Source organism: Oculina patagonica, chromosome 2 (genome assembly GCF_052425735.1).
Source record: "Oculina patagonica isolate OP01 chromosome 2, crgOcupat, whole genome shotgun sequence".
Lineage (NCBI taxonomy): Eukaryota > Metazoa > Cnidaria > Anthozoa > Scleractinia > Oculinidae > Oculina > Oculina patagonica.
In genome coordinates this window covers 24,405,080-24,427,799 of record NC_135759.1, presented here as the reverse complement: position 1 = coordinate 24,427,799, position 22,720 = coordinate 24,405,080, and the positions used below count along the sequence as shown (strand labels likewise).

General features: G+C 39.3%; 3 protein-coding genes and 2 pseudogenes across 4 annotated transcripts; 4 read left to right on the top strand and 1 right to left on the bottom strand.

Annotated features, from left to right (window-relative positions):
* Positions 1–1,306: 1,306 nt before the first annotated feature.
* On the bottom strand, positions 1,307–6,193 carry LOC144643727 (two pore potassium channel protein sup-9-like; annotated as a pseudogene). The gene is made up of 3 exons (XR_013568956.1): positions 5,979–6,193; positions 4,322–4,696; positions 1,307–2,566 (listed from the first exon to the last, which is right to left on the bottom strand). The product of XR_013568956.1 is annotated as a two pore potassium channel protein sup-9-like (transcript).
* Positions 6,194–6,912: 719 nt separating this feature from the next.
* LOC144641885 (adenosine receptor A1-like) lies at positions 6,913–8,462 on the top strand. The gene is made up of 2 exons (XM_078500894.1): positions 6,913–6,976; positions 7,364–8,462. Exon 2 carries the CDS (start codon positions 7,452–7,454, stop codon positions 8,373–8,375), a length of 924 nt encoding a protein of 307 aa, XP_078357020.1. The 5' UTR covers positions 6,913–6,976; positions 7,364–7,451; the 3' UTR covers positions 8,376–8,462.
* Positions 8,463–11,446: 2,984 nt separating this feature from the next.
* Positions 11,447–13,255, top strand: LOC144641884 (histamine H2 receptor-like). The gene has a single exon (XM_078500893.1). The coding sequence runs from the start codon at positions 11,981–11,983 to the stop codon at positions 12,911–12,913; it is 933 nt and encodes a 310-aa protein (XP_078357019.1). The 5' UTR covers positions 11,447–11,980; the 3' UTR covers positions 12,914–13,255.
* Positions 13,256–14,951: 1,696 nt separating this feature from the next.
* Positions 14,952–15,745, top strand: LOC144642238 (histamine H2 receptor-like; the record flags this gene model as incomplete). The annotated part of the gene is made up of 1 exon (XM_078501218.1): positions 14,952–15,745. A coding segment is annotated over one exon (792 nt), but the record flags the coding sequence as incomplete, so codon positions are not given.
* A 3,488-nt stretch (positions 15,746–19,233) lies between these two features.
* On the top strand, positions 19,234–20,990 carry LOC144641883 (adenosine receptor A3-like; annotated as a pseudogene).
* The last annotated feature ends 1,730 nt before the right edge of the window (positions 20,991–22,720 follow it).

Below are 22,720 nucleotides of genomic sequence, written 5' to 3'. Positions count from 1 at the left end.
AAAAAAACTAAGAGAAAGATTAAACATTTCTGAACATTTTAGAAAAGAGTTAAAAGTTGATCCTTTAAATGCTATTCTATATTGTTTGAAGAGATATGGGTTATTGATCAAGCGTGAGTTTAAGATGGCAGGATATTGGCCAAGTTCTTTTTTTTTGCGTGTTTATGGACCGAGATGAAGTCGAGGTTCATAAACACGCAAAATAAAAAGAACGAGGCCAATATCCTGCCATCTTGACCGAACAAGCTTGGTCAATAAATGGATTTATTATTTGACTTTTTTCGAGTACTGAAAAAAAAAGCCAGTTGCATGCACAATCAATGGCGCACGCTAAAATCATTTCATTGTTTTAAAAGTTTAACGAGTGGCTGTCAAATTCTTAAATGAATCGAGTTGAAGTAAAACGACGCGACAACAGCGAAATTCAACTCTTTTTAACCGTCAAAAGGGTATTGAAATGGCTAAAATTGCGAATCAACGTTGAGTTTGAAGCCTTAGAACAAAGAATGTCCATTCCAACTGGCCGCCAGCTTTTGATTATTGGACGTTTTGTAGAGTATTTCCTCGCTTCTGGCGCTTTTGTGGTGCAAACCTGCCCTGACACGCGGTGAATATTGGAATTGTGATTGTTGAAAGCGTTTGGGAATTACCACTTCACGGGAAAAGCTTGAACTTTTCTACATCGTTGAAATAAATGTTCTACCTGACCTTATTCGACGTGAGCGTTAGAGGGTTTGGTAAAAAGATGTTTTAAAAACTTTCAGTGCCTGGTTTGCCGTTCCGTCCACTTTCTTCCATTTTGAAGATTTTACACAAACGACTAGTTTGCCGAAGTCTTTATTCTTCTGGTATGTCACTGACTTCTCTCCCTTTTCCGCCGAAAAAAACCGATAACATGTCTTCAAGTCGCTTTGCGTTTTAATTTTTGTATTAGGTGGTTGTTGTGGCAAATAAAATTCACGAAATTCGTTTGCATTTGTTGATTAATTTGTTTGTTCTCATTATTTCACTTCAATACCTATTTCTTTGTTATCAGACTCCAATTCGCTAGAAACAGACAGAAAATACTTGTGTTGTTTCGGAAAATACTTTCATAACTCAAATTTACAACTGAAAAGCTTTTTGAAGTAGCGACGACGGAACTGAAAAGTTTTTTCGCTTGCGGGAACACAGCGAGCGATCCCGAGCGGTCAAGATGGCTCCATCTTGACCGCTCGGGTAGCCAATCAGAGCACGGGATTCGTTTCATCTTGACCGCTCACGGAGCTAGTAAATTAATAAAGAAAGTTATTGCCTTTCTCCGTGCGCTGTACAGCTTTTTATTATTTCATGTAAAGTATGCTAGCAAAGGCTACTGCAATTTAACTGTTTCTAATAACAACTCCAGTCATAAATAAAAACCGAACTGAAATAACATCATGAAATAAGTATAAGCGTAATACATGAAGTCGACCTACGTGCGGCTTTGTCAACTAAGTATCAGGCGATATTTCGCGCGATTTCGTGGGATAATTGTTAAATATCACTGGGATTCAGACTAGTACTTTGCACTCTACGTACGCCTTGCAGTCTTTTCCTTACGTTAGGTAAATGATCTAGTGTAATTAAAGTGGAGCAGTGCATATAATTTTATTTCTTCCAGAGTAACTCCTAGCCTTGGAACTTTTAATATATGTCATGGGCCATATTTCATGGTATTTCGAGTGTCATTCAAAGACTAATGATTATATACTCTTCGTAGGTTGACCCACAAAGCCTTTACAGTATGAACAAATGAATTTATTCAGTAAAAACCGCAATAGGTGTAAGCTTACTATCAAATAGCAAAACGTATCCAGTTCTTTCACTTAATTTCATTTACTGAGACCGACCCCATGTTCTCCTACTGGAATCCAACATTCTCCATGCCTAAGTATGTCATCTCTGCTTCCTCCTGCTGTGGAGTGTTATACTGCTCATTGTCCACGTGATTCTGCCTTTTATGCCGAGGAACACATCCGGGACACCGAAGTTGACATTTCCGCTCATTAACATCAAGAGCCGCCATGATGGAGTTTAACACACTTGAAACGACAACAAGTCCCATCATGCAAAATATGAGAAAAAGCACGTCGAGGAAAAACACAGCAGTGGAGTCATTTGCGTTAGCTGAGTTATTTTTATTTAGATGATTTTCAGAGCCATTTATAGACTTAATGGACTGCCTGACAATTCCGCGTCTAGAAGGAATGTAGTCACCAAAACCGACGGTGGTGAGTGTTATAAACCAAAAGTACAATCCCTCGACGAAAGTGAAATCCCAAAGAATCATCGCTTTCCAGGTGGCTAAAAGTAGTGACACCACCATTGTTGAAAACATAATCACAGCACCCTTAATTTCTACTTGTTTTGGTTCCGCTCTTTTTAGGATTTTCTTTTCGACCTTTGTGACAATTGCGTTTTACCAATTTAGCATCGAGTTCACCGACAGATTTTAACGTGAGCAATGTGATGGGAATCCCAAGTAAACAGACAAAGATGCACAATATCTGGCCAGTGGGTGTTTGAGGAGTGATGTATCCATAACCTACAAAAGAAATATAAATTAACTTCAGTATTAATTTCAGTATCTTCCAGATTTTATACTTTGATTGGTCAGTACTACAACACTTAATGAATTGCTATTACTCTTTTCAGCAAATGCCCAATGATTGGTTAACAAGTGGTCATCATTTTAGTGGTTACCATGGCAAAAGTATAACCTGTTATACTGCACAAAGCAATTTAAAAGACTTAAAGGTAAAGTCTGTGTCCGAGCCAAGTGGCCCATACAGCGGAGCTTATCCCGGTTTCCGTAGCATTAAGCGACTAGGAGTATTGCTACCCCCCCTGAATGGGATGCTAGTCCATCGCAGGGTTACCCCCCCCCAGCAGTAAACTCGGCAGTACCCATTTATACACCTGGGTGGAGAGAGGCACTGTGAGAATAAAGTGTCTTGCCCAAGAACACAACGCTGCGCCCCGGCCAGGCCTCGAACCCGGGAGTCGAGCGCGCTAACCATTAGGCCACCGCGCCTCCCAAATTAAGACTATATCATAAACATATTCAGACATTGACCCATAGAAAAAGCTCACTTAAATTGGCTGGAGCGGTTTTCAATAATATTTAACAGAGAAACACGTTATGTGGGTTGTTCAGTAAGAATATTAAAGCATTTTGACCAGGTTTCATCAAAGTGGTGCCCGTGAATGCTACTACAAAACAAGGTGAAATTTTCCATTCCCTTCGTATAATCACAATTATTGCTGATGTTTTTTTTTCCAAAAAGGAGTAAAGTTTATGTAATGTTTATTTCGATGGATTTCTATGGGAGCATATTGTATTTTCCACATCAAAGTCAGTTGAACATTGCATTTTACATTGCAGGCGCGTAGGAGGGGGTTAGAGGGGTTCGAACGAACCCCTGGTCATATGAGGACTGAAACTTGATTTACTTTCAATAGTGGGGAGGAAACTTTGGTGTTGAGCTTTTATATACCCTGCGCTGTCGGAGTAGGGGGCTCTCGCTCTCTGGCCGGGTTGTCTCTTTTGCCTCCACCTGTCGTCTCTCGCCTGTGTGGTGGTCTCGCTAGTCTCATGTCATTTCAGGCGCGGGTGGAGTTTTGGGGGCGGGGACATGGGGGGATCGTGTTGTCTTTGACGCGCGCCTTGTCATTGACGGTGGAGCCGGGGGTGGGGGGCTTGCTTCCTGGTCCTGCCCCGTCGCTTTTGTCGTGGTCTGCCGGTGTTGTGTCCCGCCGGAATTTGGGATGCGCGGCGTCCGGGTCGTCGGCTGGTCCACCCTTTTTCTCCTCCCTATACTCCCGCTCTCGTGTCGCTCCGGTGCTGGCACGCTTAGGTCGGTGCGCCTACAGAGTCGGGGCGCTGCTACCGGAGTGCCATTCAGGCCGGCGCTCCGCTCAGTCCTCTGATCCGCTCGTCCTGCTACCTGGCTCGTCCTGGCTCGATCCTGCTGTCCTGCTCGTCCTGGGAGTGGTTCCTCGATTGTTGTTATGACTACCTGTTATTTTACCTCCTCGAGTTGATATTGACGTGTCAATGCTGAAAATAGCATTTCCGGGCCTCTAGATTCAAAATATTCGGGGGACATGCCCCGCCCCTGGCGCCTTGGCGCTCGTATATCCCCCTAATAAATTTCCTGTCAATCGACACCCTTCCATAAACCTCAGCTACGCGCCTGCATTGGCATTTTGCTAGTTTAGCCAAGTTTTTCCAAGAGGTCAGTATTTTTTGTCTTGTCTGTCCTAAATCTCTATTCAGCCAGTTCGTATTTTGACTCACCAATTGTAGTTAAAGATTGAAAGACGAAATCCAATGCAGCATTATAACTCCACTGTGGCTTAGGGTCAATTAAGGCCTCGTGCGCAAGATTGGAAAAGTTGTTAAACTCGTCGATGGTCATGTTGTATTTAGATGCCATGGAATCGTACAAAGAAAGCAACAACTGATATTTTTCTCCGACATCATCCTTATCCGTGTACTCCACCATAGAAAACAACCAAGCGCTGAATAAGATCCATAATAGAAAGGCAAAAGACCGCAAGAGCACTGTTTTGAGCAGTGGGTCCATCTTCTGAACTTTTCCGGCAACGCAATTAGCTAAAGTCGTCTACTTTTCATAGACGTTCTTTCGTGAACTCAATAGAAAATTCAATCCTGAAAATAGACAATTGCATTAGCATTTATTAACGAATGGTAGCGATGAAGAAACTTGAACGACATAAAAAATCTGTATCTACAACGTGAAGGTATATGTCGTAGTTCAATTTTATGCTTGATACAATTTGGGACACAGAAAATTGTCCGTTGTATGCAATGACCAGTGTTCGTATTAAGCAGGTTAATATATACGTAAGAGAAAATGAATGATCTTTTTAAAGTCCTGCCAAACATAGTAAGCCGGTGTCCGTATTAAGCGGCTATCTACTTTCAAAAATGTTGTCCATGTAGTATGCTCCAACATTACACACAGTTTTGAATTTTTATTGTCCGTGAGTATCTACTTAGTACAACGGTTCTTTGTCCCTTTGCTTGCCTTTGTCGCCTTAATTAATCATTCATTACTTTTAAGTGCGGAATATATAGTTACAACTACTGAAATTACTTACTTGTGTCTAGATTGCCATTCACAGCCTAACATGCGGGATGACACAGAATATTTCACATTGTTTTTTTTAGTGAAACTTATTTCGGCTGGTTACCTTCCATGTTTCGATTAACACAATGCAACGGTAATTATTAGGCCCGGGCTGCAGGTGTTAGGCACAAATTACACATTATACAGCCAAGATCAAGATTGACTAGATCTATCCGTACATTAGAATTTGTGCTTTAACTTATGACACACGTCAATCTGCAGATAAGCAAAAATGTTTTGACGGTACATTTAACGAAAAATTATTAGCTATGAGTCGCTTGTTTTATATTTCGTTCACCATAACATCTCAGTTTCCCTGTTTTGCATAATCTGCATTTCCAGTCCATCTACACAAACACCGACGAGAATACATTAAACTTGGAATCAAAACAAGAATTCGGTTGAAGTCAGTTTTCTATGTAAGGTTTGAGAATGTAGACGAAGCGTATCTGTTTATCTTCTCTGTTTTAGTAACATGTTGCCGTTTTTGAGGTTTGTTTCAGTATTCGCTAAAGTTTTGGAATGCAAACATAAGTGTATCGGCTGTTTATCTTGTCTATTTTAATGACACTGATGTTGCAGTTCGTGAGGTGTTCCTAGGTTTTGTACACTATTATATTACACAGGTAAAGGAACAAAGTTTTGAAAACGTAAGCTCTAACGTAAATTAGGCTTTATCAGCCACTTCGATGCCGTTTTATCTTTGAAAAACGGAGTAAAAACTCTGCTAATGTGCTCACCGCGATCAAAGATATTATGCAAAAACATTAAAGATTTTATCACGGTATAAAATGAACTCACCACTTTCATCTTAAAATGAAACCCACTCTAAAATGATAGAACGGACACTATACGTTAGTCCCTGTACTGTGAGCTTACTCTGTAAAAAAGAAAAATATGCACACTGTCAAAACACCAATCACCGTTTCTAAGCGACAAATATAACCCCTACGGTCTGTGTTGCAAGACCTTGCACACCCCCTTCCCCCCAATGAAAGCTGTTAGTAATATTTTCAATTTTTATTGCCGCGTTATGTTTTTGATAAAACCTTATGAGCAACTGTTTATCACGCCGGTCCAAGAGATAATGCGATGATAAGGTGTTCTAAAGCGTGCATCTCTCGATCGGAATATCGAATCGTGTTAATCAAGCAAATCGAGACTCACCTTCCTCGTCATGACTGATCAACCCTTAATAGAGGTTACCTGTAGGTTTCTCCGAAGAGGGTAGAAACTGCGGTTGCATTTTAAAGTAAACTGATGTTAATAAGTCGTGGTTTTCTTTACGTTTGCAGGAAGCGCGATTGTACTGTGTTTGTTTAATTGCCTTTGTACGATCAGCATATTTTTATTTCCAGGTTCCTCTAAGGCCCAGACCAAACGTCGAACTTCAAATGAGTGGAACCTAATGCAAATGAACAAAACTTATTGTTTTTAGTCATTTGCATTAGGTTCGACTCAGGCGAAGTTCGACGTTTGGCCTGGGCCTTAGTAGTAAAGAAAAGATTAATTCCATGCTTTGGGTTATTAGAGAAAAGAAACGCATACTGGATATCTTTATCATTTTCGCACAGCTATGTTAAACAAACTGCTTTAAAATTTTATTTTCGGTAGGACTTTCATATTTGCTTCAGTAGTATTTTTCGTAACTTAGCAATTCAATGTAATGCAATGCAATGCATAGAGTTACATGTCACAGTTGTTCCAAATGATTTTAAAGACACGCTGTTTTATCCCATAGCAATAAACTTCGTTTCGCCTCATTGCTTGAAACAACGAGGACACATCTCCTATAGTAAGTTGTTATTTACCTGTAAGACCGAGTCGAGTTAGCTCAGTACCTTGTGGGTTTATTTTTACGTTTTTCGACATGTTTTTTCAAAGTCAGTGGTCTTTGCCGGCACTTGTCCTTTTTAAAAGAAAAATAGCCAGAGATGAATATCACTACTGTATTTAGACTGAGAAGCAGGTGAACGAAACTAATTAAGGAGGAAAAACAATTCCCTTCACAAACCCTTCCGACTCGCCATAAGCAAGGAAATGCAAATAATTTTACCCTTTGATTAAAAGATGACGATTTGCATGTAAAGAGAGCGTCACATTGGCCACTGTAACAGAAAATTGTTTTCTTGGCCATGGCTGACATCTGAAAAACTGATTCATTATCATACATTTGTCGCACATAGAGGCCGTTAATCGAGGTCGATCGTGCAACTGGCAACATTACCAACAATTTCGACTCCACTGAAGACACTTTCCTAACTTTCGCTCATTATGAACGAAACAGCTTGCTCTCCAGCGTATTTTGGTCAATACAACAGAACACACGATTTCCCAAACGAAGTCTACTACGTCGTAAGCGTTGCAAACATCCTTATTCTAGGGACCGCCATACTTGGAAATAGTGTGATCCTGGCTGCTCTGAAACAATGTCAAACTCTGCATCCCCCGTCTAAGGCCCTTCTTTACAGCCTGGTACTGTCCGATCTTGGTGTTGGTGCTGTAGTCGTTCCTCTGAAACTGGCACTGAATCTGGCTGTGATATTAAAGGCCCCTTCACTGTACTGTCTACTGTGGAGACCTTTTCGCATCATCGCTGCCGTGATGGGAACTGTTTCTTTCTTTACCTCAACAGCAATTGCTTTGGATAGATACCTTGCTTTCCGACTCCGTTTAAGATACCGCCAAGCTGTTACACTGCGAAGGGTACTTTTGTTGCTAATCGCGGAGTGGATTTTGGCAATAATTTGGGCTTGTACCGAGATAGTGAATGAGACTCTTAACAGGGTATTGGGAACTGTAGCAATTTTGAGCTGTGTGGCTATTACTCTGGTTTGTTATCAGAGGATCTACAAAGGTTTGCGTCGTCAAGCAACGCTTATCCAGGTCCAAAGTCAACCGGCCACGAATCCCAAAAATGGCGGCTTTAGCTTCGGTCAATACAAAAGATCTGTAGTCAGTATGGTTTGGGTATATTGTTGTCTGCTTGTATGCTACGTCCCGTATTATCTTAACCTGGTTTTACTTATAGCAATCGATGGCAATGCCCTGATTTTGGCGAAAAACGTAACCTCTGTTGTAATTTACTTGAATTCTTCCCTAAACCCGGTTATTTATTGCTGGAAATTGAAAGAAATAAGACAAGAATCGCTTGCCATTTATCATAGCACCTGCCGCCCCTTGCATGTGCGATCGTAGTTTGAGGGGGATGATGTAGAAACAGTTAGAAACAAATAGTGCTGAAGAAACGAATTTCTATGAAAATGTACTATTCAAACAACAGAAAACCGCATTAAAGAGATGTACATATGGTATGAAGTTGCCTTTTCGTTATTATATGTGTATAGCTCCAACTTTAATTTATGGCGATACATCCAGCCGTGTAATTAATGCTGGGTTTTAATGGCAGCGTTGATAAGCGTATTTTTTGTTAGGACGTATTCTTTTACCATTTAGTCCACGGCGTCATAAGTATAATCCCTTTATATATTTCAAATAAACTCTTTATTCCCAGGTGTTGAGTAAACAAAAGGAGCTGAGGAACTCTTTGTAAGAAACAAACAAAGTGAACAGAAGTGGGAAATTAAATCTCTTAAACTCCCCGTGAGTTTGCTTTCACGCATACCCCACATTGTTAAAAATGTCTCCCACACGAAGTTTTAACCACTCTTTTTTGCACTTATTGTCATTCAAAATCAAAGTCATTTCCCAGTCAACAGCCAATGTCGGCGCGAGCATTAATTCCTTTATCTAAAGTCATTGTTGCTTATGGACAAATGTAAACGAATGAATCTATCCACCCTCGACTGCAAACTCTACTTTGCCTGGTCAACTACAACCTTCAGGGATATTTACAGGAATGTGATGAAAACATATCTCTTAAGTCATCTGTCAGACATTGGAAGCGAAAGTGAGACAAGAATTTTTTTTAAAAAAATAGCAACAGACAGTAGTCCACGGACGATTGAACTTAATGGTTGAATTCGAAGGGGACACCCGCAATACCCAACAATACGCAGCTTGTCAGTGTTCAATTACCAATTTCCAAAAATATTGTATCATCACTACCTTCGTTTCTTCATCTATTTGTCACAACAACTCGTGACCGATCCGTCTGTTCGTTTTCTCTGATTTAGTACCAGATTCTGAAGAAAAAACAGCAATCGGTATCGATATATCGTCAAATGAAATGACCGAGACATCCGGATCATATTGCAGTTCTACCAGCACTCACTATTATCCCGCCACGCAACAATTCCCGAAGACTATCTACATCTTTGCATGTGTTGTAAGCGTGATCTGCTCAGTTTCATCAACTTTTGGAAACACCATGATCCTATTCGCTCTTCGCAAGTGCCAATCTCTACATTCTTCGTCAAAAGCGCTGTTATGTAGTTTGGCTTTGACCGATCTCATCGTTGGACTGGTTGTTCTTCCTTTGTTCATAACTAACTACTTGATGATCATCTTGGAAATGCCCAAGTATAACAGTACTATAGATATCATATATGGAACGCAACAGCCCTTATTGTAGCGGTTTCCCTTCAATCCATTGCTACAATTTCCGTTGATCGATATCTCGCATTTCATCTTCACTTGAGATATCAAAAACTCGTGAAACTTAGACAAGTTGTTTCTACTCTCGCGTTTGTGTGGATCCTCGCAGCAGTTCAGCAAATCAATGAAGTTTCTGGGACAATCGGATTGCTAAGTTGTTGTTTGGTTACATCTCTGTGCTATTTCAGCATTCATCGTGGCCTTCGCCGTCATGTTGCTCAAATTCATCAACAGAGGAATTCCGGTGAACCAGCGGTAGACTTTAATGTCATTCAATGCAAGAATAACAAGAATAACATGCTGTTGACAAATGGGGCTCTTCTTTTGTGTTATTTGCCTCATTTTTCATCAATGCTTGCAGTGCTTGCCATGGAACTCAATAAGCTACTGCACTGCAACTGTTTCCAATAAAGTTTTATCCAAAGGCAGAGCGAAGAAAGGATCCCATCTCGTATTCACCTACCACCCGCTAAGTTCACGCATTAAGCACATTTTGCTTAACAACTTTAACATCCTGATGAGTGACCCAACGACTGCAGCAATATTTCCAGCATCACCTATTGTTCCATATCGACGCAGTTGCAGCCTAAGAGATCTCCTGGTACATACCTCCGACCGCTGTGTGACAGACGAACCAGGAACATTCGCGTGTGAACACCCGCCCTGCCGCACATGCCAGTACACCACATCCGATGTACATGTACGCGGACCGAAGTGCTCAACTACCATCCACGAGCACCTCAACCGTCGATGTTCAAGGCTTTACATTGGGGAAACTGGACGTTCTCTCCGCGAGCGTTTCGGAGAACACCTACGAAGCGTTGAAAAGAACACACCCGGTTTCCCTGTAGCGGAACATTTCAACTCCCCCGGCCACACTCTATAATACATTCAAGTTAGAGGACTAAGAATGTGTTCTGGTTCCGGAGCGCGACGGAGGCAAATTGAAATGGAAAGCATTTTTAAGCTCGGTTCAATGCAACCGCAGGGCTTGAACAATGCTTTTCATTTCATTTAAACTGGGCGCGCGCGCTTAGGTTTCCGCGCGCTCTTGGGCCTTTTAAATCCAACATGCGATCGCGTACACACATTGGAAAACGGTTTCACACTGAAGAAGGGCTATGCCCGAAACGTTTGTGTAAACTACACAAAATGACACTGTTCACAACATTTTTTTAGTTTTTTTGTTTTATAGTAGAAAAATATACTGTTTGCAACCAAACGTCGACCATGTTAACTCTTTCAAAGGAGTAGTCACCGTATGTAAACGTCTTGTGAAATTGATTAAAAAAATGTTTTTTTTATTGCTGGCTGCGTGTTTTATGCGGAATATACCTATTTTCCAATATGTATACTCTGTTAACTTCAGAATGGAAACGATTCAGCTAGAAATCCCAGCCGCTGTTCGTAAATGCAACGCACGTATGTTGAACCGGCTTCAGTCCTATTTTATAATATCTACAAAAAGAGCAAATAGCCAGAGATGAAAATTTGGTAATTATCACTATCTTATCTGAGACGCAGGTGGACGAAACTAATTATTAAGGAAAACTAATTCCCTTCACAAACCCTTACGACTCGCTTATAGACAGCAAAATGCAATTAATTTCACCTTGGAGATCAAAGAGGACAATTTGCATTTGAAATGCGTGTCACATTAGCCACTCTCTTTTATAAAATTGTTTCCTTGGCCATGGCTGACATTTGTAAAACTGATTCATTTTCATACATTTGTGTCAGGCAAAGGCCGTTAATCGGGATTGATCACACAACTAGGACATCACCGACAGTTTCAACTCCGTGAAAGGCATTATTGCTCATAAACGAAACAATTTTCCTGCCAATTCGCGGATTGGTTTTTAGCAATAATTTGGACTTGCAGCGAGATAGTGAATGAGATTTTCAAGAGGGTATCGGGTACTGTAGCAATATTAAACTGTGTTGTTATTACTCTTTTTTGCTATAAGTGGATCTACAAAGTTTTGCGTCATCAAGCAACGCTTATTCAGGTCCAGTGTCAGCCCATCAAGAACCCAAACAATAGCAGCTTCACCTGGGTCAATAAAAAAGAAATCTAGTCGGTATGCCTTAGTTATTTGCTGTGAATTCATTGTTGCTGACGGGACAGATGTAACCAAACGTCTGTTACGTTTCTGAATCTATCTATTTGTTCGTGTTCTTCGCCGGATTTAGTCCAGAAGTTAGGGTATATTAAATAGAGCAAATGGTATCGATATATCTTTGAAATGACTGAGACATCCGGATCATTTTGCAGTTCTACAAGTTCTCACTATTATCCTGCCGCGCAACAGTTCCCAAAGACTATATACATATTTGGATGTGTTGCTAGCGTGTTCTGCTCAGTTTCATCAACTATTGGAAACACTGTGATCCTATTCGCTCTTCGCAAGTGTCAATCTCTACATTCTCCATCAAAAGCTCTGTTATGTAGTTTGGCTTTAACGGATCTTTTTGTAGGACTGGTTGTTCTTCCACTGTTTACAGCTTACTACTTGATGATCGTCTTGGAAATGCCCAGGTATTACTGTGCTGTAGCTATCACATATGGAAGGACAACCGATTTTATTGTATCGGTTTCACTTCAAACCATAGCTACAATTGCTATTGATCGATATCTCGCCTTTCACCTTAGATTGAGATACCGAGAACTCGTGAAAGTAAGACGAGTTGTTTCCATTCTCGCGTTCGAGTGGATCCTCGCTGCAGTTCGGTCAGGAACCTGGTTTAGTAATCAGCAAATCAATGTGGTTTCTGGGGCAATCGGATTGCTAAGTTGTTGTTTGATAACACCCTTGTGCTATCTCAGTATTCATCGTGGCCTTCGCTATCGTATTGCACAGATTCATCAACAGAATAATTCCAGTGAACTAGCGGTCGATTTTAATATCATTCAATACAAGAAAACTGTGAATAACATGCTATGGATAAATGGTCTTCTTGTTGTGTGTTATTTGCCTCAGTTTTCATCGTTGCTTGCAGTGCTTGCCATGGGACTCAATGACTCTACTCGGTTTGCACTGCATTTTAGCGCAGTTGCAATGTTTTTTAATTCGTCTTTAAATCCTATTATTTATTGTTGGAAGATAAAAGAACTAAGAGGGAAAGTTATTGCCCTTTTGCGTGCGCTGTACAACTTTTTATCATCTCATGTTCAGTAAGCTAGAAAAGGCTTCTGCATTGCAACTGTTTCCAATTACGTTTTCTCCAAAAACAAAAACTGAACTTGAATAAGATCCTGGAGACTTCAATATTAAAACTGATGCTAGTGTCTAAATTAAATTGGAGCAGTGCGTATACCTGTATTTACTTTCCTAGACTGACCAATATTTAAAACCTATTGATAATCAACGTTTTGAAGGTAGACCCACAAAGCCTTTGAAAGTGTGAACAGGTAAATTTATTCAGTGAAAACTGCAATATATTGTAGGTGTAAGCTTACAATTTAATAGCAAAATGAACAGAAAATATGCTGTTTTTAACCAATTGTCGACAATGTAAACTCTTTCATAGAAGCAATTACCGTTTGAAAACGTTTTGTGAAACTGATTAAGGAAAAAAAAAAAAAAAAAGTAGTATTTGCTGCTGACGGCGTGTTTTATGCAGAATATACCTATTTTCCAATCTGCATACTATGTTAACTTCAGAATGGAAATGATTCAGTTGGCAATGCCATCCGCTGTTCGTTGAATGCAACGCACGTATGTTGAACCGGCTTCTGTCTTCTCTTCTAATACAGTGTATCTAGAAAAAAGCAAATAGCCAGAGATGAAAATTTGGTAATTATCACTATCTAGGTTAAGAGGCAGGTGGACGAAACTAATCATCAATAAAATACGACTGGCTTTTAGACAGCAAAATGCAATTAATTTCACCCTGGATATAAAAGAGGACAATTTGCATGTGAAATGCGCGTCACATTGGCCACTCTTAATATAAAATTGTTTTCTTGGCCATGCCTGACATCTGTAAAACTGATTAATTTTCATACATTTGTGCCAGACAGGGGCCGTTTATCGGGATTGATCGCACAACTGGAAAGAGTACCGACAGCTTAAACTCCGTGGAAGACATTATTGCTCATGAACGAAACAATTTTCTTGCCAATCGCGGATTGGTTTTTGGCAATAATTTGGACTTGCAGCGAGATAGTGAATGAGATTCTGAAGAGGGTATTGGGAACTGTAGCAATATTGAGCTGTGTTGTTATTACTCTGGTTTGCTATTAGAGGATATACAAAGGTTTGCGTCATCATACTACTACACGGTAAAACTAGTAATTTTAAGTCGTTTTTTAACATAGTAAAAGGCAAGAACATTCTTAAAAAATTAGCTCGGGCGTTTCCACGCAGACTGTCAGACTGAACGATGATGTTTTAAATTTATGATTTTTAAAGATTATAATAGTGAATTTTTCTATCTTCTCATATATGTCTTTTTATGTCTTTTTAATTTTTATTTGTCCGGCCCCACAAGCTTTTGCTTTAACTTTTTCCGTGTTTAAATAAAGTTGTTGTATTGTATTGTATTGTATCAAGCAACGCCTGTCCAGGTCCAGTGTCAATACGGCACGAACGCAAACAATAGCATTTTCAGCGTGTGTGAATAAAAAAGAACTGTAGACAGTATGACTTGGGCATATTGCTGTGAATTCATTGTTGCTGACGGAACAGATATAACCAATGTCTGTTACATTTCTGAATCTATCTATCCTCGATTGCAGGGTTCCCTTTATCGTTCACACATTTCTCAAGTAATCTGTTAGTGGAAGCGATGGTCAAACAGAATTCGAAAATATCAAAAGGCAGCAACAGACAACAGTGCAGGGACGATTGAATGGTTAAGTTTAACATTTCCGATGATTCGCAGGGAACACTCACAATATCAAACGACGAAGCTTGTCAGCGATAGTTCAATCAGCAATTCTATCATCACTACCTTCTTTTTCTCATCTCTTTGTCGCAACATATCGTGAACAATCAACCAATTTGTTCGTTTTTTGGATTTGCTAGCAATCCTTAAAAATAGATTCAGTACCAGAATCTAAAGGAAATACAGCAATCGGTATCGCCGATATCCGCGAAATGACCGAGACATCCGGTTTTGGGGTTCTCCCCCCCCCCACTATTCCCCCGCTACCAACAATTCCCCAAGACTATCTACATCTTTCCTGTGTTGTTAGCGTGATCGGATCGGTTTCATCAACTGTTGGGAAACGCAATGATACTATTCGCCCTTCGCAAGTGTCAGTCTCTACATCCTCCATCAAAGGCTTTGTTATGTAGTTTGGCTTTGACGGATCTTTTCGTTGGATTGGTTGTTCTTCCATTGTTTACAACTTATTACCTGTTGGTCATCTTGGAAATGCCCAGGCATTACTGTGTTATAGCTATCACATTTGGGAGGACATCTACCTTTATTGGGGCAGCTTCACTTGGTACGATAGCTACAATTGCCATTGATCGATATCTCGCCTTTCATCTTCGCTTGAGATACCGAGAACTCGTGAAACTTAGACGAGTCGTTTTCATTCTTGTTTTTGTCTGGATTATCGCAGCAGTTTGGTCAGGGTCCTGGTTTTTGAATTTGCAATTGAACGTGACTTCTGGAGTAATAGTATTGTTCAGTGTTTGTGTGATAACACCCTTGTGCTATCTCAGTATTCATCGTGGCCTTCGCCGTCATGTTGCACAAATTCATCAACAGAGGAATTCCAATGATCCGGTGGTCGACTTTAATGTGGCTCAATACAAGAAAACTGTGAATGACATGCTCTGGATAAATGGGCTTTTTCTTGTGTGTTATTTTCCTTACTTAGCATCGATGCTTGCAGTGCTTGCCATGGGACTCAATAACTCTACTCGGTTTGCACTACATTTAAGCGCTCTTGCAGTTTATTTTAATTCATCTTTGAATCCTATTCTATATTGTTGGAAGATCAAGGAACTGAGAGAGAAAGTTATGGCCTTTCTCCGTGCCCCTGCTCTGTAGAAAAAAATACTTGGTTAAACGAGTCAAATAACAGTGTTGTCAGGAATTCACTTTTCACTTTGAAACTCTCTTCGTTACGTCAAAAAAATGATTTAACAAATAAATTTCACTTTGCTGTGCATCTGTTCCGTTATAATTCACAGATGTGGTTGACATTAAAGTGTCGTAACAGGGAACAAAAATGTAGCCCACGGGTCCACCGCTATTTATAGATTTTCCATAGCGTTATCAATCTGCTTAACAAATACTTACAATTCAAGCTTGTGTCAGTTTCTTTCGAATCAGTAAGAACTTCAAGCTTGTTAAGCCCAGTAAATTTACCTCAAGGTGAACGCTATTTGGCGGCTTGTTTCTCATTAACGAATTGTAATTAAGCTTTTTTTTGGCCCTGAGTTTTAATTAAAAACTTTGTCGCCAAGACTGACATGGACCACAGGCATCAAACAAACAAAACCCGCGCAGTTTCTCGGTTATTGTATAAGTTATAACTAATATATAGTTGCCACATTTAATGGAGCAGTGCATATATATTTACTTTCTTAGAGTTGAGCTAAAAAATATAACCAGTATTTCATGTCCCCTCAAAGAGTACTGCCGTGATAATATACATTTTGTAGGAAGGCCTACAAGGACTCTACAATTATGAAAAGATGAATTTAATTAATTCAGTGAAAACTGAAATAGGTGTTAAATATATGCTTACTGTCTTATATCAAATGAATGGTCAGAATACAAAAATTGCTGCTTTTAAGCAAATGTCTACAATTTCAACTTATTAAAAGAGGCGGATACGGTATGAAATCTTTTTGTGAATTTGATTTAAAAGTTGTTTTCTTGCTGCTGCTAGCTGGCTTTGCTTTTATTGCGTCGTGTACCCTTTTTCGCACCATTATGCATAGTCTTTTGACATAAAAATGATTCAGTTGGCCGTGCTAGCCGCTGTTGGTTAAAATCAGCGCGCGTATTTGAATTCAGCGTCTTTTCTCTTTCTTATTACATGTACAAATTACCAGGCATTTTTGGTTTTCGTTTGTTGAAGTAACATTTCCGAAATTTCGCTAGAAAATTGCTAAATACCCCCAATCTTTGCTATCTCGAGCTTCGTCGGAATTTTCGCTACTTCATGAAAACGAAATTTCGACATTTTTTAAATTTCTAAAAATTTTGACAAAATTTCGTCGAAAATGTTTGAAAACAGTAGCGTATTAAACAACATCGTAGATAGCACTGATCTAAATTTACCCTGAGCTATGATATCAGGAATAGCACAAAATGATAAGTAATCCCGTGATTCCGAGTGCAGTTTTAATATACAGAAGCAAAGCATAACAAGAGCAACTTTTATAACGTTTCTGACATAGAACAAGGGCCCTATGAATGGCTAACACGCACGCGTCTTCCGGAAAAAAGGCGACCGGTCCTGATGAAAAAAATGTCACCGGTCTTGTTTAACCACTGCGCGATGGAAGATAATTAAAATGTGCTGTCGAATCTTCTAGATTGACTCTTCACTAAATTGGTTGTAGAAGCTTCTAGATTAGAAATAACTGAAATTGTCCTTAAGCAAATGATGATGACAGATCGCATATGCTAGGGGCGGCAGATGCCGTGATAAATGGCAAGAGGTTCTTGTCTTGTTTCTTTCATTTTCCAACAATAAATAGCCTGTTTCAGGGGGGGGGGGGGGGGGAAGAATTCAAGATAAATAGCAACAGAGGTTATTTTTCTCGCCAAAATCAGGGTATAGCTACCGATTGCAATAAGTAAAACCAGGTTGAGATAATAAAGGACGTCGAATACAACCAGACAGCACTACTACATTTTTCTTGTATTGGCCCACGCTAAAGTCGCTTTTTTTGGGGAGGGTGGGGTTTGGGTCGTTGATCAGGTGACACTGGTCCTAGATAAGCGTTGTTTGACGGCGCAAACCTTCATCTTGCCCTTGCGCTGATGAATGGGGGGGGGGGGGGGGGGGGGGGGGGGCGCCCCCCCCCCCCCCGCCGCCCCCCTTTTTTTGCCGCCGGGTCATATTGGGAGGGTTTTTTTTTTTTTTTTTTTTTTTTTTTCCTCCCTTTTTTTTTTTTTTTTTTTCTTTTTTTTCTTTCCCCAAAAAAAAAACAACTTCAAAAAACAAAAATAAAAGGGAAAAACCCCCCCCCAAAAAAAAAAAAAAAAAAATCAAACCTGTAAAAAAAAAAAAAAAAATAAATTTATTTTATTTATATTTTTTTTGTATGATCCCTTTAAGTCGCATTAGTTTTTAGTGAAGCTTGCAATCGTGGACGGATAGATGCATGAATGAAAAATTGTCCTATTTGTAACATCTGTCCCACAAGCAACGCACATTTACATAAATAAAAAAATACCCCGGCACGGCTGTTGATGCTAAGCTAAATTGGCTAAAGTAATAACAATAAGTTTGGATGGCAATTGGAGCAGAAAAGAGTGGTTAAAAGTGTGGGGGAGACATTTCCACAATATGAAGCACTAAAAGTAAATGATGGCCTCCTTGCCCTCTTAAAATTGGCGAGAACGAATAATAGAAGTTTGAAGTGGGTGATGTAGGAACAGTTATAAACAAATAGTGCTAAGAAAACGAAATCTAAGAAAATGCTTGTTTGCTAATAAATGGACGCACGTTTGGTAAGTGGTCTAATAATTTGAAGAACAGGTCAGGGCTGTTCAATAGCACAACATCTTAATTTTTCTTCACCGTATAACTACATTATGGTGAAAAAGAGAAATGAATGTATAATAAGCAGGGAATTTTCAAAGTTCTTGTTCCAAAAACAGAAAGTATCAATAAAAAGATGTGCATGTAGTATGAAGTCGCCTCGTCGTCAGTTTATGTGTAGAGCTCCAACTTAAATTTATAGTGATACATCTAACGGCGTTATTTTTAATTAGAATGTAGTCTTTCCATTTATTTTACGGCGTCATAAAATAGTTTCTATGTATTTCTAATAAACGCTTTATCCCCTGGTGTCGAGTTAACAAAAGGAGTACAGAAATTCTCTGTAAGAACCAAACAAAGTGAGCAAAAAAAAGGGAAATTAAATTTCTTTACCCCCATCAGTTCAATTTGCAAAAAAGGTCTTTTAAAAAGCATACACAAAGTGGTAATCCCAGTAGTTATTGCGATCGTCACCAACCAATACAATGATCGAGAACAAAATGGCCAAGGAAGCTTCTAATTCGTAACTCAACAAATAACACGTATATTGCGCCAAGTTTTAACCACTCTTTTTTGTCTAATTGCCATCCAAAGTAAAAGCCATTTTGCAGTCATTAATTCAACAAATGCCTGCCGGAGATAAATTTCTTTATGTAAATTCATTATTGCTAATGGGACAGATGCAAACAAATGTAGTTCCGTTTCTGAATCTATCTGTCCTCGAATGTAGGTTGAACTTACCGGATTAACTGATGCAAACATATTTCTCAAGTACTCTATAGTGGGAACGATAATCAAACAGGAACATTTTTTTAAAAAAAGCAGCAACAGACAACAGTCCAGGTACGATTAAACGGTTGTGTTTAACCTGATTTTCGACCATTCGCAGGGGGCACTCACCCAATATCCAACGACAAAGCTTGTCAGTGATAGATCAGTCACCAGTTTTTAAAATATTGTACCATCACTACCTTCTTATCCTCATCTATTTGTACAATAACTTCTGAACGATCCATTTGTTCATTTTCTGGATTCGTTAGCGATCCTTAAAGCGAGATTTAATACATAATATCAATATAGCAATCGGTATTATCATATCCTTGAAATGACCGAGTCCTCCGAATCATTTTGTGGTTCTACAAGCACCCACTATTACCCCGCTACGCAACAATTCCCCAAGACTATCTACATCTTTGCCTGTGTTGTAAGCGTGATCGGATCAGTTTTTTCTACTCTGGGAAACATTATGATCCTATTCGCTCTTCGCAAATGTCAATCTTTACATCCTCCATCAAAGGCTTTGTTGTGTAGTTTGGCTTTAACGGATCTTTTCGTTGGACTGGTTGTTCTTCCATTGTTTACGGCTTACTACCTGATGGTAATCTTGGAAATGCCCAAACATTACTGTGTTATAGCTATCACATTTGGGAGAATAAGCTCTTTCATTGGGGCTGTCTCGCTTGCGACCATAGCTACAATTGCCATTGATCGATATCTCGCCTTTCATCTTCGCTTGAGATACCGAGAACTCGTGAAACTAAGACGAGTTGTTTTCATCCTCGTGTTTGAGTGGATAGTCACAGCAGTTTGGTCGGGAACCTGGTTTTGGAATTCTCAAATGAACATGGTTTCTTTGGAGCAATAATTTTATTCAGTGTTTGTGTGATAATACCTCTGTGCTATCTCAGTATTCGTCGTGGCCTTCGCCGTCATGTTGCACAGATTCATCAACAGAGGAATTCCAGTGAACCGGCGAATGACTTTAATGTGGTTCAATACAAGAAAACTGTGAATAACATGCTATGGATCTACGGCCTTTTTCTTGTGTGCAATTTGCCACACTTAGCATCGCAGCTTGTAATACTCGCCATGGGACTCAACAACTCTACTCGGCTTGCACTACATCTTAGCGCCATTGCGGTTTATTTTAATTCTTCTTTGAATCCCATTCTATACTGTTGGAAGATCGCAGAAATTAAAGAAAGAGTTCTTGCTGATTTATGTGCAATCCGTAACTATCTATCAGCTACAGCCGTTTAGACTAAACACCATAAAGAAAGTTTGCACCGTGGTCACTTATCTTCCGGCAATGTGATTGGTTAACTTTGTTCAGGGTGCCCCGGTTCGAGTAGGAGCACTGTTCTCTCAAGATGGACGATATTTGGCAACATGTTTATCATTGAACTAAGCTTTGTCTTGGCTCTGAGGTTTAATTAAAAAAACTTTGCCGATAAGACTGGCTTGGACTATCATGAACTCTGATCACTCTGATCACGCGCGCGAATATCACTACGCAGTGATCTCACCCATCCGTCTGTAAACTCTAATAGTTCACAAGCATTAAACAAATATAACCCGCGCAGTTTCTCGGTTATTGTATAAATTATAACTAATGTAGTTGCCACAATATAATGGCACAGTGCATATATTTACTTTCGCAGACAAAGAGCTATCAAATGTAACCAGTATTTCATGTGCCTCTCAAAGAGTATTGCCGTGATAATATACATTGTATAGGTGGACCCACAAGAACTTTACAATTCTGAAACGATAAATTTAATTTATTAAGTAAACGCCGGAATTGGTGTAGAATATTGTTTACTGACTAAAAGCTTAATAAATAGAAAAATATGCTGCTTTAAACCAAATGTCGTCAATGTCAGCTTTATAAAAGAAACGGATACGGTATGTAAACTTGCGAAATTGACTGAAAAGTTGTTTACTACTTCTGCTGGCTTCGTGCTGCTTTCATTTATGGGTAGTATGTTGACATCAGAATACAAATGATTCAGTTAGCAGTGCTAGCCGCTCTTGGTTGAAATCAACGCAAGTATTTGAATTCAGCGTCTGTTCTCATGACCAAGCATTTTTGGTTTTAGTTTGTTCAAATATTAATTTTGTAAAAGTTGGAAGCTTTCTCTGGCTAAAAAGTTGTGAAAAGTATTAGCTTTCGGCTGCCAAACTACAGCCTTTGACGAACCCTGGTAATTGCTCGAAATTTCGCTTGAAACTGCTAAATACCCCAAACATTCGTTTCCTCAAGCTTCCTTGAATTTTCGCTCCTTCATGAAAACAAAATTTCGTCGAATTTTCGTTTTGAGGTGATTCGAAGTGATCCGAAATTTTGACAAAATTTCGTCGACAATTGTCGACAACAATAGCATATTTGACAACGTCGTAGATAGCACTGATCCAAAATTATCTTGAATAACACAAAGTGATAATTATCAAAATTTATTGCAAAAAAGGAAAGATTGGAAAGCATTTTGTGACACTTAGTTTTATTCACATTGAGCCAGTAAACACCAGTCTCTCCAAGGGTGAAATTGAACCAGAAAACCCATTCTGCACAACACATAATAACACCAATTGAATAATAAATGAATTCAACAAGCCTCATTTTTGGTAGTTCACTGTTTTCCTCAAAAGGGCTAGGGCTACACTCGAGGTTTACACTCAAAACGTATATTTTAATTATATCCCTTGTAGCCAGGCTTACTTCAAATAGAAGATGTTTGGTCTTTTCTTGAGTCTCTAACCCTTTTTAAGTCTCCTTCACAACCTAGTTTTCAGAGTTTTAGCTATATCAGCTACAAATGTGCGCTGACATTGAATTATTGGGCATAAAGTTGTAATGGACCAGATCATACTTGAAACATCGACTAAGCTTGTTTTTTTTTTTCGGCATATTGAAACAAAAAAAAAAAACAGAATAAGGGAGGTCGATATTTCTACTTCTTAACAAAATAGGCTTAGTAAGAAAACTTAATTACTTTTCTGACATAGAAGAAGGGTCCGCGGAATGGCTAACACGCGCGAGTAATCAAGGCGAGCGGCGGTCCAGATGGAAAAAAATTGTCACCGGTCCGGTTTAATCAATTAATAAAAATAGGTTGTCGAATTTTCTTAATCGACTTAACAGAAATAACTAATTAAATCCAAGGTTTTCGGAATAGTGGCAGTTAAAATTGGTTATAGAATCTAGATCGGAATACTAGACATTGTCCTTAAGCAAATAATCATGTTACATATATTCGTTTTCGCCAAATTAAAGAAGGCCATTATTTACTTTGAGTGCCTCATATCGTGAAAATGTCTCCCCCACGCAGTTTGACCACTCTTTAATTGCCATCCAAACTAAACGTTAACGTTATTACTTTAGCCAATTTAGCTTAGCATCAATAACCGTGCGGGGGTAATTGTTAATGGGACAAATGGATTGACAAAGGTGACAAATGGGACAATTCTACACTCATGCATCTATTCGTCCGTGACTTTAGGCTTCAATAAAAACTCATGCAAC